This window comes from Talpa occidentalis, unplaced genomic scaffold (assembly GCF_014898055.3).
Source record: "Talpa occidentalis isolate TD23 unplaced genomic scaffold, MPIMG_talOcc4v2.1 talOcc4.2, whole genome shotgun sequence".
Classification (NCBI taxonomy): domain Eukaryota; kingdom Metazoa; phylum Chordata; class Mammalia; order Eulipotyphla; family Talpidae; genus Talpa; species Talpa occidentalis.
Window position 1 is genome coordinate 15,279,803 of NW_023602073.1, and position 20,592 is coordinate 15,300,394.

The following is a 20,592-nucleotide window of genomic DNA, read 5'->3' on the forward strand; positions in this document are numbered from 1 at the left end:
ACAGCCTCTGCAGCGCCAGTTCGACCGGGAGAGGACCCACATGGCGCGCAGACCTCTCCTGCCGCCCGCTGCTCCCCTCAGCAGTGTACTTCGGTCCTTCCGCCTGCTCTGCTCTCCCCTCTGGCTCTGGTGAATTCTCTTACCCTCCCATGCTTCTGACTGTACCCAGTGCTTGTATAAATAAATTAATTAATTAAAAAAAAAGGAGAGAGGAGCATAATGAACTATGGTGATGGTTCCCAGGGTGATGTGATGGTGGAAGAATTATGAGGATTACACCTGAGAAATCAAATATTTTACAAAAATGAACAATGAAAGAAAACAAACGTTTAAAATTTAAAAATTAAATTAAAAAAAGAAAATCTAGACCCTTTACCTGACTCTGCAATTGACTTCATTTTCTTTCCACAAGTTTCACTGTCACATTTATATGAGCTTAATTAATATGAAGACATGACCACTGAGAACTACTTAATCTATTTTATTTCCATGATTAATTTTCACAAGTAAAACAACCTCAAATCTTCAGTTCTTATTAGGAAAAAATCCTGACATCTGAGTGATTTGCTGTTGCTGTGTAGAAAGTGCCCATTTGTCCTAAAATGAAGTACAATGACAATCTTGGGGGTTTGCTTGCATCAGTAAACATTTTAAACTTTTGCAGTTATAAATGCTTGGACTTTGATAAGTCTGTGAAAGGTCTCGTTGGCTTTAATCTTTTAGGAGGTAAAAATTCTTGTGAGTTTGATGTACCCTGAGGCAGTTTTTCTCCTACCTAAGAATCCTCCTTTCAACAGTTCTCATTCCCTCCATTCAGATTCAACCATTTTTTCATTCAACATGAGAGACCTGAAAATTCCCTCCTTTCCAAAATATCGTGCAAAACAATGCAAGATTTTTTTCGAGTTCACTGCATGGATTTACATTGATACACTGATGGACTAAAGGAAATACATACTTGTTCACCCCAAAAGGAAATCTACATTTGAAATTACATGCGCATAATGATTAAACACATAGAAGAGAATGTTAGTATTTTTCCAAGAGTCAAAAGTTTACTGCATTATGGAAAGTAACCTCTATATTGTCCAGAAGCTGCATTGATATAATGAAATTTCTTGAAAAGAATTACCCACCTGAGTTGTTTGTCTTGAAATGTCATTCCACTATTCTAATAAAATTGGTATTGAGTTATCCCCAATCATTAGAATAATTTGTCATCAGCTACAAACTCACTGAAGGCATTTTATTCTTCTAATTTCCTTTTTCTCACTTCTATTTTTCTGTGATAAATTTTATCACAGATTTCAGTGATTCTTTTACTTTTACATCAGCTTTCCTGTGCCTCTCTGTCCAGAGCCCTGACCCTCACGCCCTCGTCTGCAGCTCCTGCAGGCCAGTGGCCAGTGTGTCCAATGGTGGCTGCAATTTCTCTTAGACTTCATGTTTCCAAGGGTTCTTTTAAAAGGTTCACATTGTGACCAGCGGTCAAACAATGTTTCTAAGTTCTTCTGAAGTGTGTGTGGGGTAGTGAGAGAATAAAGAAGTGGCGATTTTCCTGAACACACATGCCTTCTACATTCACATGGAGATTTCACATGAGTAGCTCAAAGGGGCAGTTACAGCTTGGGCTAATAGAATCTTAACTAAGGAACAATAGTTTCTTTTGTTCTTGGTGTTTTATAACTGACAACAGAGGAAAATGACTTTGTAAATGGGAAATTATGGGGAGGCAAATACATGGGGAAAATAATGGCAGACAACAGTTTTAGTCAGGTTTGTTTTGTAGAACCCTGCGTATAGACAAGGGTCTACATTCTCTGGTGGTAACTTCTGTGTTTCCTGGTTGGGAGGGGATGAGGGACAGTATACAAATATGTCCCAATTTGGCAGCAGGAGGAGCTTTTCTAAATCTGGTTTTCTCAATTGCCTTCCACTCAGTAGAATTCATAAGCCTATTCTTCAACGCTTTACTTCCTATCAACGGTTATACCCCAGGCTCTATCAGCATGACTGGTGACCTTCCATGCTGGGAGTATCAGAGATACCTGGAGCTGTTCTGTGTCTTCCTCTGGGTTGAGGTAAGAGATCCAGCCATGCTTCTAACATCCAAAAGCAACTCTTACTTCATTTCCCCTTCCTCGTGAGAGGGTGTCAGAAGATTTCAGTGTCAACAAACATTTAGTTTGGTGACTTTGTGGTCATCATTAATGCTGCCTGAGATCAGGCTGACGACAGCGTGGTGCTGTCTCAGGCAACTCAGGTCGGATAATTTAGGTGTGACAAAGATGCAGCTGTGAATCGGCAAAGGCGTTTGATCAGATCGGAATCCTAATGAGGTCTGTCAACAATCCTGCCAGCAATGAACACATCATTTGAGATTTTAAATTATATCAAGATACCCAGCACTATCACAGTCTGGAATAAATCAACTTCTTTTCCAGTACGGAGACCCCATGAAAATTCATTCTTACTCTTCATGTCCTCCCCACTTGAAGCCTCTCACTCTAAACCATTGTAAATCTTCAATAATACTTTACTTGGTTATCACTCACCTGGAATCATTAGGTTGGCAGGTATCAGCACTTAAGTCATCCAGGACTATAGCTAAGATTATCTATCAGTGGTTAACCCATTAGAGGTTGTGAGAGTCACTGCTATTTTGATGTTCTTGCTCTTTTATGCAGCTGATAGAGACAACTGCAGCTTCTCCTCCCCACACGTGACTTCAGATGGTCTCAAACAAAATGGGAGCACTCAGCCCTCCAGACCTCTGCTGCTCAGACAGGCCCTTTGGAAATCAGAGATATGACCCACTGAAGAGGACTGGAGAGGAGGATGGATGATCAGTGCTATTATCTTGTTTTTCCCCAGGGAAGGCTGATCATCTATAGCATTTTTAGTTCTTATACCCATTCATTCAATGCAGATTTATGAGTACTCACTGAGAGATCAGCACTATTCTAGGTACAGGAAATAACAGTGAAAAAAAAAAAAAGATGAAATTTCTGACTTCACAGGATTTTTATTATATTCCCTATGATGATGGCTAAACAAAGAAGACTTTATTTATTCCTTTCTTTACTCATCTGGTGGAGGCAGGAATAAAGGAGATGGCTGATAAACCCGGAAAAAGGGTCGGAGAGTTCAGAGAATGAGGCCTTTGGGAAGGTGAAGATGTGGGAGCCAGTTGCCATGTTGTAAAAAGAGACAAGTCCGGCCACACAATCCAGAAAAACTCCCACAACCCGAGGCTGCTCGCTCAGAGGAAGTGATGGTTGGTGGAGAGGTAAGGGCCATGTACCCATTTATTTTGCATATCCTGATGGCCCAGAATCCAGATTCAGGCTTCAGCCTCATGAGAAGACCTCTTGGCACATTTTGCAGGCAAACTCCTAAATCGCACCCAGTTCCTTCTCCTACATCCACTTCAAAGTAATATCTTCCTATGGTGAAGCCCTCACAGCCCAGGACACAGCGGAAGACACTAAATCTCCCAGAAGTGTTACCCTTCGTCTGGGGGCCTGTACGAGTCACTTGTCTCCGATTCTCAGACACAACAAGGTCTTCATGAGCTGTGTCTGGATCCAGGGTCACGCTGACTGCAAAATAAAACAAACAAAAATCAAAAAAGACATTTTCATGCTGACAACAATTTACCTTAAATTTAATCAGCCTGTGATTAAATGCAAACTTTGTTCTCTACTAACTCTGAGTCCTTCTCTGAGCCTCAGCTTCTTAAAAATAAAGTAGAAATCACATCTGTCAGAAAGAATGGTGACAAGGATATCTGAGTGTATTAATATATGCTCAGTTCTTGGAATAGGACTTGGAATATATTAACCAGTAAGTCATAATAAAAATAAATATCCTCGGGCCTCCCTGGTGGTGCAGGCGGTTGAGCACAGCACTGTGAAGCTGTCCACAGCCTCTGCAGCGCGGGTTCAATCCCGGCCGGCTGGTGAGAATCCCACATGGTGAGGCAGCCCTCTCCTGTCTCACCCGCTGCTCCCCTCAGCAGTGTATTTCGTCAGTATGCCTGTTCTGTTCCCCCACTCTGTCTCTGGTGAATCCTCTTACCCTTCCGCGCATCTGGACTGTCCCTGGCTCTTGTATAAATAAAATAAATCTTTAAAATAAATAAATAAATAAATAAATAAATAAATAAATATCCCCGTATCATCAACTTCATCACCATAACCATCTTCATCTCTCAGAGAATCCAAGAACCAGAATTACCCAGAGTGGACACAGACACTGTCCTCCCCAAAGCCCTTGCTCTCCCAGGCAGGATAATGAGGAATCGTGGAGATTACAGCAGACAAGCCCTTCCCGTGTTCACTAACAAGCACCCACACCAGGGATCAGAAAGCAAAATAACACAACAAATGTCATAGCTTGTTACTGAGGTCCCAGGATTTCCCCAGGTCTCAGGACACAGCTATCGCCATGGCTGTAAGTGTGAGCTCTTCAGTCTTGCTTCATATAATGTTCCCTAGGGAGTAGCGTAAGGAAATCAACTGAATACTAATACACATGACAATTATCTGACTAGAGTCAAGTAAAATAGAAGCCATGATAAACATATGTGATAGTATCCAGCAGTGCAATATTAAAAATGAATAGAGGTAATGAAATTCTAGCAACAGAGTTAACCACCCGCTGTGTTACTGGATTAAACACTGATCATCTGGACTGCAGCAGTAAGAGAAACCAACTATGCAGGGACACTTCCTGCCCTGGGGGCTCTCTTTACCCCCCTTAGATCACTCCCAACCTTGTCCCCACTGCTCTGTTTCCAGGAAGGCTGACCCCTGTGGACACATTAACCAGGCTCCCTTCTCTTTGACTAATTTGCTTCAGTCGATGGAAAAAAGTAGAGTAAGAGTTCACTCCAGGGCTTATGAATATACAACAATTAGGTTAGAAATGAGTAATAGAACAATTTAGGAAATAAAAATGTTTCTATATCATAATATGAATATATATATATATATACACACAATTGAACAATAATAAAAAGCTACATTTAAAAAATTACATAATGAAACTAAGGGTGAATTTTCAGGAAAATTTAGAACATTTACATCTAAAAGCTACTACACTACCTATGAAACTTAAATTAGTAAAACAACAGAGAAACAAAATGAAAAAATTTTAATAAGAAAAAATACAAATTAAACAATAATCAATGAAATAAGAAAATACAACCAGAGAGGAACGAAAGTCACTGCTTTGAAAAGATTTAAAGAAATAGACATACATCTCACAGGTTTCATCCGAGGAGTAAAAGAGAAGGCAAAATTGGAATGAATATAGATTTTTAAAAATTGCATCTTCATAGAGTCAAATTCAGAGATACTTTTTTGATAGTTAGGTTTATACAAACTTGGGGGAATCTCTATGTTCCACAATCCTTTATCCAAAAACCCTGGGGCCAAATATTAAATTTCATATTATTTTTCACATCACAAAGACAGAATAATAACACACTCTAAATGATGTGCCCACCCTCAGCAGGGGCTACAGCAGCCTTGTCCCTGTAGCAAATTCATCAACACTTCCTGTAGCAAGAAGGCTTAACAAAGATGCTAAATAGAGTCACATGAGGGAAATTTAGGTCTGGTCACAGTGGAAGGAGGACTTAAGAACAGCTTGCATGTTCTCTGCCGCCTCATTTTCACGTTGTAAAATCCATTTGACTTTGGGCTTAACTTGAGAACTGCCTCTGATCAATCACCTCTGGCCACTGGCAAAAATAACAGAATGTGACCCCATGGTTATATTTCACTATGTGACTCCATCTTATTAGCTGCCTTACTTGAGAGACTCTCTCTACTGAGCTCCCTTGGAAAAAACAATTGGCCAAGTTGGGAGGCCCATGGGCAAAGTGATGCGCAGTGACTTCCAGAAGCTGAGGGCACTTCTAGACAACAGCTGGTAAGAAGTCAGGACCTAAATTCTGTAACCATGAAGAAATGAAATCTGACACCAACTGGAAGATTATTCCCCAATTGAAGCACCAGGCGAGCCCATAACTGTGGGACCCCACCTGAGCTGGGCCCAGATTTATGATAAACGATACTAAAAGATAAAATGTGGTTTTTGCTTCAAGCCACTAAATATTTTTGTAGCAGTAGATAACTAGAAGTCACCAAATCATGTCCAATTAGATTTGATTTGTGAAAAAGTGAATTATGGAAAGTATTTATTTGTCAAAGCATTTGAATTTTGTAACTGTGGATAGAGGTGATGGAAATAGGGCCTGGTGGTGCAGCGGTTGAGCGCTGGGTTGCGAAGCTGCCCGCAGCCTCTGCAGCGCTGGTTCGATCCCCAGCTGCTCCCCGGCCATTGGAGAAGGGTCCCGCATGGCGCACAGACCTCTCCTGCCACCCGCTGCTCCCCTCAGAAGTGTACTTCAGTCCTTCTGCCTGTTCTGCTCCCCGCTCTGGCTCTGGTGAAATCTCTCACCCTCCCGCGCTTCTGACTGTACCCAGTGCTTATATAAATAAATAAATAAATAAATAAATAAATAAATAAATAAATAAAGCTTTAAAAAAAAAAAGAGGTGATGGAAATACAGCAAGCACTGATTAAGAGATTATGGGGAGGAAACCAGATTTGCAATTGATAAAACATGGTTTTCCTTATGATTCTAACATTCACCATGCTGGCTGGGTCAAGGCCCTAAAAATATCTGCATCTCAGCCAAGTATCCTCACCTACCTCTCTTCCATTATTCTCAGACTTGACTGCACTATTAGCAATAAACATTATATATCTGACACTGGTCTTCATCCTTAGTATTTAGGGGATCCCCATGCTTTCCATACCTTGGTAGCTCTTTAACATTTTCTTCACATTTAAGTAAAGCTCAGAAACATTGCACACAGTGTTAGGCTCCATAGAGATGGCCTCTGGTAAATCCAGCGTCACACCTGAACTCCTAGAATCAACAGAAGACAGAGACTTTGGTGGACATTCCATGAAGCTTTACTTACTCCCACCTCTTCCTCACTATACTCGTACAGCACTTACCTATTCAAGGTGTTTTTCACATCCTAGGGACAAACAAAGACAAACATGAGCTTGGGCTTGGCACATGGGGCTACCTTTATAAACACTCCTTCCAAAGATGTGAAGAGAGTGACCCAGGCTTAGACATCCCAGGTAAGATACCCATCCAGTGCCCTAGGATGGGCAGCATGGCATTAAGTTTATCACCCTGTGATGCTGTTAACTTTCTTGCTGTTGCCTGTGATCACATCAGCCTGTGGACTGCTGGGAGAGAACGGCTAGGAACTTCCTATGTGCCTCTGGCAAGACCTGCTTTCAGAGACTAATTTCATTCAGAGGACTCCATATTAGAGCTTGCTTCTGGTCCTCAGTGGGAAGCCCACGCAGAGCTGCTGCGATGAGACACTAAGGTGGTGGCAGCAGGAGCCCCATGTTAGCGGAGCAGGACTGTGACATTCTCAGCCTCACAGTTTAACCACAGCTCCAAGTGGGAGCTAGAAAACTGCTCCAGGCATTTTCTTTTTTTTTTTTTTAAAGATTTATCTTTATTTATTTATTTATTTATTTATACAAGCACTGGGTACAGTCAGAAGCGCGGGAGGGTGAGAGAATTCACCAGAGCCAGAGTGGGGAGCAGAGCAGGCAGAAGGACCAAAGTACACTGCTGAGGGGAGCAGCGGGCGGCAGGAGAGGTCTGCGCGCCATGTGGGACCCTCCTCCAGTGGCCGGGGAGCAGTCGGGGATCAAACTGGCGCTGCAGAGGCTATGGGCAGCTTCGCAACCCAGCGCTCAACCACTGTGCCACGGGGGAGGCCCTCCAGGCATTTTCTTAATGGACTGTATCTCTCCTACAGCTGAAAGAAGGCCATGGAGAGCTCCTGGAACATGTGATCTATAAGTAAACAAAGAAATTTAGCATACGTTTTTGCTGCCCCACTTTTATACCCACAGTCACGTGGAGTGTTTCAGGAGACAGTCTGACAAGGTTCTGTGCCCATGGGACAGGAGAGGGTAGTAAAAATAATTCCATGGTTCCAGTGGACAGGAACCCATCATATATGCCCAATAGGAGCCTACTTTTGATTCACATAAAGGCACCCTATAGATTACTGGAAGCCACCTTGCAGATACTGATGTGTACTTAAAAGAAACACTACTTTATGTTCCCCACAGCAATGTATCACCCTGTAGTGAACAGGTAGGCCTTGCTCATCTCCCGCTACCTCCGGGGGCTGCTCTCAGGGGCTCAGCAACAGACACCTCCTGGACATCTGCCCCTGCACAGCCTCACCTGCAGCAAATCCTGGGCTGACAGCTGACATTTCTTCTCTAATTCCAGGATGCGGTTCTTGATTTCAAGGCTCTGCTTTTCCAGACTGGCTTTATCATCCTGCAGACTCCTCAGAGTCTGTTCTTTTTCCTTCTCCAGTCTCCACAGAAATGCCTTTTCCTCTTCACGGAGAAACTTGTAGAGATTCTTGAAATCAGACTGGATTTTTTGTCTCTGAAGCTCCATCTTCTCCTAGAAGCAAGAAAGTGTGCTCAAAATCTAGAAATAAACCAAATGTCATTTAAATGAAATGAGAACAGACATGGTACATACATATCATGGAAAGCTATTGAAATCTGAGAAGGGGAGAAATTCTGATATATGCTACAATGTTGGTGATTGTCGAGGACATGATCAGTGAAGTCAGTCAGAAACAAAAGGAGGATAATTTTATGATTATCCTTATAGAAGGAGCCTAATCAAATTTAGACACAGAAAGAAGAATGATGGTTCCAGTTACAAGGAGTGGGCAGTGGGGAGTTATTGCTTAGTGGGGCGAGATTTCAGGCTAGAAGGATCTCACAACTCTGCAGAGGGAAAGTGGCCATGACTGGACAACAATGAGAAAGTAGTTAATGTAAAGTATAAATTTTATGTTTATTTTAAAACACACACACATAGGGCCTCCCGGTGGCACAACGGTTGTGCGCTGGGTTGCGAAGCTGACTGCAGCCTCTGCAGCGCCGGTTGATCCCGGTTACCGAAGGAGGGTCCCACATGGCGCGCAGACCTCTCCTGCCGCCCGCTGCTCCCCTCAGCAGTGTACTTTGGTCCTTCTGCCTGCTCTGCTCCCCGCTCTGGCTCTGGTGAATTCTCTCACCCTCCCACGCTTCTGACTGTACCCAGTGCTTGTATAAATAAATAAATAAATAAATGTTTAAAAAAAAAAAAAAAATTTAAAAAAAAAAAAAAAATAAAACACACACACAAAAAAAAGAATTTACTTAGCTATTGTGACATTGTTTTCCCATGAGCACTTGCGGTGGGAAAATGTCCCACGTTCCTGCTCAGTCATACCTGGCACAGGCAGTAGGTGTGGGAGGGACTGTCGTCAAGCTCTAGTTGTGTGATTATTTTCCATCTTTAGCCACAACACAAGAGAAGGAAGTACTGAATGCTTGCAATAGTCATTATGAAACTAGGGCCGAGGTCAGATGCTGAGTTTTCATTTGGAATATAAGAAAGAATATCTGTCCCTGAGCAATTTTTGTCAAGCAAAACTTGTAATGAACATAACCACGACTGGACATTATGACAACATGGCACTCAGCAGAGAGAGGTCGAGGCAGCAAGTTTCAGTGAGAGACACCAGAAACATCCTTATGTGTAAGACTGACAGGAACCAAGAGATCTCTCTTGTGGGACCCACTTTTCATTTGGGAGACAGAGAGGAGCAATTTCCTTTGGTGCTTTCTAAATTCATGCAGTATTTTACGATTGTGATGTTGTGGGAAAGGGTCATTGATTAGGATGAAATGGAAATTTTGTGAGGGACACCTCAAACTGTTGCATTGACATGGTTTCTCTAAATGTTTGCAACAATGGAAGTCCCTTCACTACCTGAGATCCAAGAAATGAGGGAAGTATGGCTGTCCTTTGAAAGCTCAAGTTTAACATCCACACACAAAAGATCAGGACAGAGGCTGGAAGAGAGCCCTGGGAGAGGCAGAATGACTCACTGGTCTGCAGAATTAACTGTAAAGTGATGGATTCCATCAGTTTGTCCATGAAGGTGTGGGCTCTGATCCTGCTCAGGTACGGAAACAGACTTAGAGACCCACAGTCTGCAGTGGATCTGCGTATGATCTTGCTGCAGCTCCATCCTCATCACCAACCTCATGAGTTGAGTAGCATAATCTCACCTGGAGTGACCCTTTTTCAGTGCTCACAAAGGATAGTTTTAGAACTTGAAAATTTGAATGCCAGACCCTGCACTGTGCTAAGTGTGCCAGTGTGATATGGTTACGTGTTGTATGCGATATGGTAGTCCACCAGCAAGTTGTATAAAAAAGGAAACTTCAGGGCCTCCCCTGGTGGCGCAGTGGTTGTGCCCTGGGCTGCGAAGCTGCCCGCAGCCTCTGCAGTGCCAGTTCAATCCCCGGCCACCGGCGAGGGTCCCACATGGTGTGCAGACCTCTCTTGCCACCGCTGCTCCCTTCAGCAGTGTATTTCAGTACATCTGCCTGTTCTGTTCCCCGCTCTGGCTCTGGTGAATTCTCTCACCCTCCCACGCTTCTGACTATACCCAGTGCTTGCATAAATAAATAATTCAATCTTTTTTTAAAAAAAAGTAAACTTCAAGGTATTTACAACTTGAAACCCAGTCTAAAATGGTACCATTGGAAAAAGATAAAAATTCTTCTTCTCTAGACTAACCTATTGGGCATCCTAGTCAATTATTCTGAGTTGAAAAAATGGAAGATAAACACACATAGACATAGACACTAGGGAAAGAGAAACAAAGAGGGATCCTCTCTGGCATTTCCCTTCTTTTTCTGGTTTAGTGAGAATAAGCCATTATTGTGATTTGCCCAACCATCCCCTCTGTCTAAGCTCTAGGATGGAAAATCGTATGAGATAAATCAACTCAAATTCTTACCTCCCACTTGCTTATTTGTGCTGTTATGGTCAACTTCGCACCCTGACATCGGGCTTCTAAAAACCGCAGGAATTTTACAACTTTCTGGAGCTTTCCCTGATCAATTTTGGGTGAAAAAAATATAGTCAACTTGAGAAATCTTTAATAGGCTCCTACGTGGAATCCCCACCCTCCATCACTATTACAATAATATTAAATATTGTTGAATCCTTGCACTTACAGAACAAACACCCAGAGACTGTCTGTGCAGTAACATATCTGATCCCGTGGTAAACCTGCCCAGTTGGGAGGATTTGTACTGTCATTTCTGTGCTGTAGAATTTGAGGTTTAGGAAGGGGTTAAGTAACATGTACCAGCGGCCATCGCTGGTAGGTGGCTGAGTTGTGATTCCCAGCTCAGCTGATGACCCAGAGTCACTTGACCTAAAACCACAGTTCTGCCAGGGAAATGCTACACAAGGAACAAGATAATAACCATCTACATGAGAACTGTCTCCAAGCTTCTATATAAGTCTTCCAGATGCTCTCCCATATATCATTGAGCAAAAACTGGGCCCTACTCACCACCCAAATCAAGGGGACACCAGCATTCTTGTTTTGCTGATTCCTTTACCCTACTGACTGCAAGATCCCTAAAAGGTGGTGTATCTGTCCATGTTTTCAGATTCTGTCACATGGCCCCACACATTGTGGTTTCTCCAATTATACAAACATGTGAAGTTAAAACAGGCTGGTGTGGATTGGGCACACTGTATTCTACAGCAGGGGATCATTACAGCAATTTGAACATCCACTAAATGTCAGGATGGTTATGATTTATTTCTTGGGGGATCATTGTAAGCCATTTGTCAGAAAAATGACATGATGAAAGTCTTGTTTCAAGATCATAATCTCTGGTTTCAGAGTAAAAAACCTCAGGCCTGCGAGTTCAACACGAGAGCAAGTACTTGCTCAAGCCCTCATCCTGCCCACTCACCTTGTATTCTGGGCCTGCGTCGTCCACAAGAGCCGTGCTGTGTCCTCTGTGCTGGGGGGAGCGCTCACAGAGCCAGCAGATGAGCTGCCCATCGTCCTCACAGAACAGGCGGAGCTTCTCCCCATGTTCATCACATTGCCTCTCACTGTCTATCTCCCTAACAGTCTGAATGAGGTTTTCCAGCTGCTTGATGGATCGGAGACTCTCCCTTTGAAATGGTGCCCGGCACAGGGGACATTGGGACTCCCTTGGGGATGATGTCACTCGTGGGTTCTCAAGGATGCTTTCTATGCACTGGCGGCAGAAGCTGTGCCCACAGTTGATGCTCACGGGCTCCATCATGAGCTCCAAGCAGATGGAGCACGTGGCTTCCTCCCTCATCTTCTGGGTAGCTGTGGCTGAGGCCATGGCCCTTCTTGAAAAGCTCCAATATCAGGTTAGAGGCAGAGATGAAGTAGACAGAATTTTCCACAGTGAAGGACATACAAGTAAGCTGGGCTTCTGTCCCTTCACAGGTCTGGAAATCTGTCTAGAAAAGCAATGGATTTGCATTTGGAACATGATACCATGTCACTGTGATAACTATCACATATGGCCGCCAAAACTTAAATTAATGAAAATTGAAAGGAGTATTGAGTTTCTCGGTCCCACTACCTGTGCCGATTGCTTAATATCTAGATATGCCTATGGCTACCTGGTGCCCCCAGTCTAGAATATTCCATCACTGAAAGTCTTTTTGAACCAAGTATTAAGAGAGACACAGAAGCAAGACAGGTTTAACTCACAAAAGTTGGATCAACACAGAGAGAACTCAGTGAGGGAGAGCAAAATTCTTTCCATGTCCAATGAGGATCAAGAACAATTGGTGCCACTTTACTCTTTGTTAATAACACTCAGGAATTGGTGGATCCTTGAAGGATTCTACTGAGACAATCACATTTGACTCTACTAACCCCCCCACCCCACACTTTCTCTATACCCATTCCCACACCAAAGAACAAAACACACCAGCTAATAAAATTTCATGGCAGTTCTACCAGGATGGTAACAGAAATCCACCAGGCAACAGGAAGAATCAGTGTGTGCCGTCAGGCTCTCTGTGCTGAGGTAAAGAGATCTGGAAAGAACTTGGAAAAAAGGGGGTTGGCCTGGAAGCAGACCCCCAGAGATCCACCAAGGCCACTGTCTCTTCTTCAAGCCAGGACTTGTCTCCCAGGAGAAGGTCAGTGTGGACCTGGCAGGCAGAGAGGGAGGGGAAGAGACCAGAAGCAAAGACCCTCCCTTCTGGCCATGCTGCAGCAGCTTCTGCAAACTAGCCCTGACCCCACCTCTCTCACTGCTGGTCTGTGTGGCCAGAGCCTGCAGTCCGAAGAAACTCCAGTGACCTGTCCTTTGCAGTCTCTGTATTGAGACCTGGGATTCAACTGAAGTTGCTGATTAGGCTGTTTCCCTCCGGTAATGAGAACAGCTTTCTCTAGCCACAGAGAACTTCTCCTTGAGATTCTATTCCAAGGGAGGTGATTTCTCCCAAAGGATAAGGCTCCTCTCTCCCAGGTGTTCTGCACTCTCAAAGAGAAGGGCCTCCCGCCTCTGGCACCCAGGGCACAGGACCTTCACTCACCTCACACCCTGGACCTTCTGAGATGCAGCATGGAGTCTGTGAAAGAGAAAGCAGCCAGGGCAAGAGCTAGAAAGCAAAATCCTGACCATTTTCAAAGTGTCAGGGGCTCACCCACTGCCACCCCATCTCTCTCTCTCTCTCTCTCTCTCTCTCTCTCTCTCACACACACACACACACACACACACACACACACACACACAGAGACAAACCTTGGCCTGGCTTCGTTCGCTACCAGGCCCACTCAGCACAGCCTCATACTCCGTGTCAGTGCCTCTGCACTCGCCACTTCCTGCAGCCACAGCAAGGAAGTGAACTCTGACTGCTAAACTCGGAAATGAAAGTAACACAGGGTCAGGGTCCAGGACACGGGAAGGAAACCGTGACATTACTCATGTTTCCCACTGAGCTTGTTACAGAAGGGGGCGAGAGAGACAGTAGGAATAATGCCCTGATTTAAGGCAGTAGAAAGAAGGGAGAGAGTGATAGCCCAAGACTCTGTCTTGAAAAGAACAAAAAGAATGAATGAAGAGAGACAGAGTTCCAGAGACACGTGGGGCACCATTACATATACACGTTATGTATAATGGGACTCTCAGAAGACAAGACGAAAGTGCAACTTAAACAGCATACTCCTAAATAATCCACAGATTGTATTAGAGAGCAGAAAACAGTTTGAGATGAATGAAAATGAAAGCCAACACACCAACACTCATGTGATGCAACAGCAGTGCCTAGGAGACTGACAAATGTAAATGCCACATTAATAAAGTAAAAAGATCCCAATTCAATACCTTAACCTTCTATCCATTTTTTAGATTTATTTATTTATGCATGCATGCATGCATAACTGGGGTCTAAGCTGGAGGTGTGTGTGGGGAGACAGAGTGGGGAACAGAACAGGCAGGTCTACAGAAATACACTGCTGAGGGGAGAAGTGGGAGCGACAGGAGAGGTCTGCTGTGCCATGTGGGTCTGCCCCCTGGCTGGGGATCAAAATCTAGCTGCAGTGGCTGGAGATAGCTTGATAGTGTTGAGACTTTAACCCCTGTGCCACCAGGGAGACCTTAAGCTTCTATCTTATGAAACTAGAAAAAGAGCTAATTAAAAACCAAAGCAAGTAGAAGGAAGTAAAGTTATTAACAAAATAAAGAACAGAAGATAAAACCTTGCTTATTGACTAGACTAACCAAAATGAAAAAACTTTCAGCTACACTAACCAAGAAAATAAGAAAAGGCACAAATTACTCAACTAAGGAATGAAAGGGGACATTACTACCAACCTTAAGATATAAAAGACATAAAAAATTATGAGTAATTAATTATATGCTAGCAAATTAGATAACCCAGATAAAATAGATAATTTAAATGACACCAACGACCAATAATTTCCAAGGAGAAACAGAAAATATGTCAAGCTATGACAACTAAAAAGTATGAATTAGCAATCTAATCCTTTCCACAGAGAAATGCCTCAGGGACAGATGTCTTTACTGGTGAATTCTATCAAATGTTTAAAAAAGAACTAGCACTAATCTTTCCAAGCTTTTTATAGAGTAGAAGAGGGATTACTTTCCAACTCATTCTACAAAGTCGCTATTACTCTGATAATTAAATATATCACAGAAAACGAGAGACCAATATCCCTGGTTAATAGTGGCACTAAATTACTCAACAAAATATTAAAACTGAAACCAGTGACATTAGAAAATGGTTTCTAGACCATGAACAAGTTGAATTTATCTCAGGAATGCAAGAGAGGCTCAATATTTCTAAATTAATCAATGAAATACACTGTATCAATAAAACCAAGACCAAATGACATCTCAATAGACAAAAAGCATTTCTCAAAATCCAACATCTTTTCATCAAAAGACATACAGCAAAAAAGGAATACAAGGTCACTTTCTTCCACCTGATAAGGCAAGGGTTCCACATGGGACACAGACCTCTCCTGCCGCCCGCTGCTCCCCTCAGCAGTGTTCTTCCGTCCTTCTGCCTGTTCTGCTCCCTGCTCTGGCTCTGGTGAATTTTCTCACCCTCCCGCACTTTTGACTGTACCCAGGGCTTGTATAAATAAATAAATCTTGAAAAAAAAAAAGAACATATATGAAAAGCTCATATATGAAAACTCCATGGTAAAAGATTAGTCAACACCATACTGAAGATTCTATAGTCAGGGAGATTAAGTAAGAAAGGGAAATGAAGGACTTACAGATTTGAAAGAAAAAGTAAAAACTGGTTTACAGATAACACAATTTTGCATACTGAATATCTTTTTAAAAAATTTAGAAATTTGATCCAAAAAAACTGACCTCAATGTAGAGAAAAATTCTGTTTTGTCATAAGTGTAACAGGTCTTCGTGTGTGTTCCAGACCTGAACTGCTTGAACATTAAATGCATTCCTGATATTAAAGGTGATTATCTAAACCAATAAAGGCAATTAACAGGATTTTCTTTCTGCATTTAGCTGGAATCCATGAAACATCATCTCTCAAAATCAAAAAATATCTCATATACCTCTTACTTTAAATATTAACATTAAAATATTGAGAAACTCATTTGTTACCATTCAGAATCAATGTGACTTAATTTTTTTCTTACTTATCTTGAAGGCTTACATATGATAACTAATGGACACAAAGCATCCAAGCCAAAGGGTTAATTACTCTGCATTGTTTTAGTGTAACAAGTATAAATATGTATAGCTAGCTTTAAATCTAATAGCTGGGACTCCCCGGTGGAGCAGCGGTTTGGAGCTGGGCTGCGAAGCTGCCCTCAGCCTCTGCAGCACCGGTTGGGTTCAGTCCGGTCCCCGGCTGCAGGGCAAGGGTCCCACATGGCGCGAAGACCTCTTCTGCCGCCCTCACTGCTCCCCTCAGCAGTGTATTTCATCACTCTGCCTGTTCTGTTCCCCGCTGTCTCTGGTGAATTCTCTCACCCTCCAGCCCTTCTGACTGTATCCAGTGCTTGTATAAATAAATAAATCTTAAAAAAAAAAAAAAGAAGAAGAAGAAGAAGAAGAAGAAGAAGAAGCTCTATGGCCTCAAACTTCATTATTTAAAAATAAATAAATAAATAAATAAATAAATAAAAAAATAAATAAATCTAATAGCTAAAGCATTTCATTAAAAATGCTTTACTGTAAAAAATAAAATGTTTTAGTGCAGAAACAGCAATAAAAAAGATAAATTCAAATTATTCAAAGTGAAAGTAATTCAGAACATTTTTCTTAAATTTAGGCATACTTTAGTGAAATAGTGAAATACTGACAGTTCTAGAGGATGTTTTTAATGGGAATACTATCACATAAAGAAAAGACAACTTAATTTTTATCTAACTTAGCAAAATACACCTTCTTTGTTTGACAGTGTTAACAGGACAATAACACAGTCAGTAAAATACTTAATGGAAATGATAGCCTTTGCATCTGGGTACAATTGATCAGCTTTAACAAAGACCCCTCACTTCCATGTCTTTAGTCACTATCGCTGTAGCTTTGGGTATATTGAAAATTTTAAGAAATCCACATACAAAAAAACTTTAGCACTAATCAAGGAGTTCAACATGATTGCAGAATATAAGACCAATAAGTAAAATTCAGTTGTATATGTAAAGACCAGCAATGAACAATCTGAAGATGAAAAGAAGGAAATTATCATTTACAATAGCATCAAAAATAGTAAAATGTTAAGGAATTAAATTAACAAAACAGCATAAGACTGGTATGTTGAAATCTGCAAAACACCTTTGAAATAAATTAAGCTCACCTAAATACATGGAAAAGACATTCTGTGTTCAGATACGGTTAGATTTAATTTTACTATGCTGGGAATATTTCCCAGATTGTACAGATTCATCTGTTTTTGTAATTGTTTTTGGTGTTTGCTTTCTTTTTACAAACATTCGTAACTTTATCCTAAAATTCATCTGGAAATATAAGCGCTGGAGGGAAATGCAAGGGATCCACAATAGCCAAAGCCATCTTGAAAAAAGAAGATCAAAGTTGCTGGGCTCACAAATTGCAATTTCAACATATACTAAATCACTACAATAATCAACACTATGAAGTACTAGCATAAGGATATATATATAGACCAATGAAATTTCATAAAGTCCAGAAATAAACCCATATAGTTATGGTTAATTAATTTTGACTAGTATGACAACACTTCAATGTGCATAGAAAAAATCACCTTGCCAAAAGACAGTGGGACAACTACATATTCATAAGCAAAAGAATGAATGTGGATCCCTGCCTCACAGCATATACAGAACTGACAATGAATCAAAGATGTAAATTAAAGAATTGAAACAGTTAAAAATTCTTTTTTTAACACTTTTTTAAAAAGATTTATTTATTTATTTATACAAGAACTGGGGAGGCCCACAATTAAAAATTCTTGGTGGATAGCAACAAAACTGAAGATTATTGAGCTTCATAAGACTCCATCAAGAATGTGAAGAGGGCCTCCCCAGTGGCGCAGGGGGTTGAGCACAGCTCTGTGAAGCTGTCCACAGCCTCTGTAGCGCAGGTTCGATCCCCAGCCAGCCAGTGAGGGTCCCACATGGCGCGCAGACCTCTCCTGCAGCCCACTGCTCCCCTCAGCAGTGTCCTTCGGTCCTTCTGCCTGCTCTGCTCCCCTCTCTGGCTCTGGTGAATTCTCTCACCCTCCCGCGCTTCTGACTGTACCCAGTGCTTGTATAAATAAATAAATAAATCTTTAAACGAAAGAAAGAAAGAAAGTTCCTATATTCCAACAACAAAGACAAAGAATTCAACTTAAAATGGAGGAAGTGTTACTGAGCAGCCCCGATATAAAAACGGGTTGCCTGGCTGTGGGTCCTTACCCGCGCACTTAAAAGGGACTTATTAATACTCCACTGCAGGCACACACAAAAGGTTAATAAAAAGGTTTATTTACAAGGGAAGGGGAAATGAAGAAATGTACAACTCAGGGAGAAAATAGGGAAATAAAGTGTTTAATGCGTCCTACCGGATCCGCCGACCAGGAAACCCAAAGGCACTCCGAGAGCTGGCTGAATGCTGCGAGCTGGCGGAGAGCCAAAAAGGCGCCCCCCCACCCCCCAAAGCCCAAGTGTCTGGCTTTATACCAAACCTGGCTGCTTAACCGTTAGGAGTTGGCGCCTCAACTCCATCTGGGGTTTCCAAAGACTACACGGAGCCAGAGATGCAAAAGCAAAAAGGCTTTATTGCCAGCTTAAGCTAGGGTCCGACTCTGCCTGGTGTACTGACTCAGCAGCCTCATCAGGTTGAGAGAAGGAACCCCTCCAGGGATGACAAGCTGTTTTTTATACAAAGCTGACAGGATGAGGGGACCTTTCATAACAGGGACCAAGCTCAACCTGATTGGGTACTTCTCTTTGGCAACAGCTAAGTTTTGTTTACCTTGCCTTGTGGTTCTTGTGGTTTTACCCTGAAAGGAAACTTGGGCACAGCTGTGCTCTTCAAAATGATCGTCTTCCTTAAAATGCCTGCTGTCTTGCTATGCCTAGTCCTCCAATATCTTACAACCCCACCCTCAGGTTCCAGCAACTTCCCTTTGGTGGTGATGGGATTTGTCTCTCCCAGTGTTTTTTGGCTTTGGTCTGGAGTGGGGGGTGGAGTCCACAAAGCCTGTACGCAATTAGCTTTAGGACATACTTTTCCCCCTAACAGAAGGATCTTAATAGAAATGACTCCAAAAGAGACAATACATACATGAAAAATGTGCAACATCACCAGTTTTGGAAAAGGCAAAACAAAACCACAAAGAGACACCATGCTGCATCCACCAAGATAGCTGTAATTGAAAAATACTGACAATAACAAGTGGTGAAAGTGGAACCTCTAACACTGCCTATGTGGATATAAAATGGTGCAACTTCTTTGGAAAACAGCTGCACAGTTCTTAAAAAAAATTGAACGTGGGCCTCCCCGGTGGTGCAGTGGTTGAGTGCTGGGTTGCGAAGCTGCCCGCAGCCTCTGCAGCGCTGGTTCGATCCCTGGCTGCTCCCCGGCCACCGGAGGAGGGTCTCACATGGGATGCAGACCTCTCCTGCCACCCCCTGCTCCCCTCAGCAGTGTGCTTCGGTTCTTCTGCCTGCTCTGCTCCCTGCTCTGGCTCTGGTGAGTTCTCTCACCCTCCCACGCTTCTGACTGTACCCAGTGCTTGTATAAATAAATAAATCTTTAAAAAAAAAAAATTGAACGTAAGATTTGTCACTTGCAGAAATTCTACTCCCATGTATGTACCCAAGAAAATAGGAAACATAATACTCAGACAAAAACTTGTACAAAACAGTTCACAGTGGTCCTATTCAAACTAGCCCCCAAGTGGAGACAACCCAAATGCCCATCCACTGATGAAAGGGCAAATACAGTATAAAGTCCATATAATGGCATATTATTCAAATACATGTGAACAAAATACCATTTATGCACCTGTATTAATGAACCTTGAAAACACCTACAATTGAAAGAAGCTGGACACACCAAGCCACTTCATGTATGATACTTTTTTGTTAAATGTCTGAAATAGGTAAATACATAGAGAGAAGGTAGATTCGTGTCCTTGCCAAAGACTGACTGACAGTGTGTGTGAGATGAATAGTTACTAATTAATGATATGAGACTTGTTTAGAAGAACTGAAAATGTTCTGAAATTTAAAGTGACATCTGTACAAATTTTTGAACACACTATGACCACACTTACAAAAGGTGGATTTTATGACATGAAATGTGCCTTAATAAAAACATTTACTAGTTAGAAAAAATACCCACCTGCGCAAAGAAACCATTGACTCATGATGAATGAATGAATCAGTCAATCAAAATTTACCCAGGAAAGATGCAGAACTTGAGTAAAGGATACTAAGGCAGTTATTATTACTGCCTTCATATGTTCAGATGTTACACAGATACCTGAACCAAACTGAATTTCTAGAAATGGAGACTAGCGCATATTAAAGGTACAACAGGATGAATGACTGATGCAACCCTGCAAAACAAACTATTAGGAACTAGATGGTCCAGCCACAGAAACTATAC

The 20,592-nt window shown here is 42.1% G+C and overlaps 1 protein-coding gene across 1 annotated transcript; it reads right to left on the reverse strand.

The window, feature by feature from the left end:
* Positions 1-2,170: 2,170 nt before the first annotated feature.
* Positions 2,171-13,746, reverse strand: LOC119253523 (E3 ubiquitin-protein ligase TRIM38-like). Its single transcript, XM_054697939.1, has 8 exons — positions 13,544-13,746; positions 11,923-12,447; positions 10,947-11,042; positions 8,309-8,539; positions 7,039-7,061; positions 6,834-6,946; positions 3,227-3,602; positions 2,171-2,294 (listed from the first exon to the last, which is right to left on the reverse strand). Exons 2-8 carry the CDS (start codon positions 12,328-12,330, stop codon positions 2,171-2,173), a joined length of 1,371 nt encoding a protein of 456 aa, XP_054553914.1. The 5' UTR covers positions 12,331-12,447; positions 13,544-13,746.
* Between the last annotated feature and the right edge of the window lie 6,846 nt (positions 13,747-20,592).

Bases quoted from the DNA above. Each gene is read 5' to 3' on its own strand.
- LOC119253523 (XM_054697939.1), bottom strand. From the start codon at position 12,330: ATGGCCTCAGCCACAGCTACCCAGAAGATGAGGGAGGAAGCCACGTGC. The intron at 8,540-10,946 runs GTAAGAATTTGA...TCTTGCTTCTAG, and splicing joins CACAAATAAGCAAGTGGGAG to GAGAAGATGGAGCTTCAGAG. The intron at 2,295-3,226 runs GTGTGGCCGGAC...GCCGATTCACAG, and splicing joins TGTGGGAGTTTTTCTGGATT to CTGCATCTTTGTCACACCTA.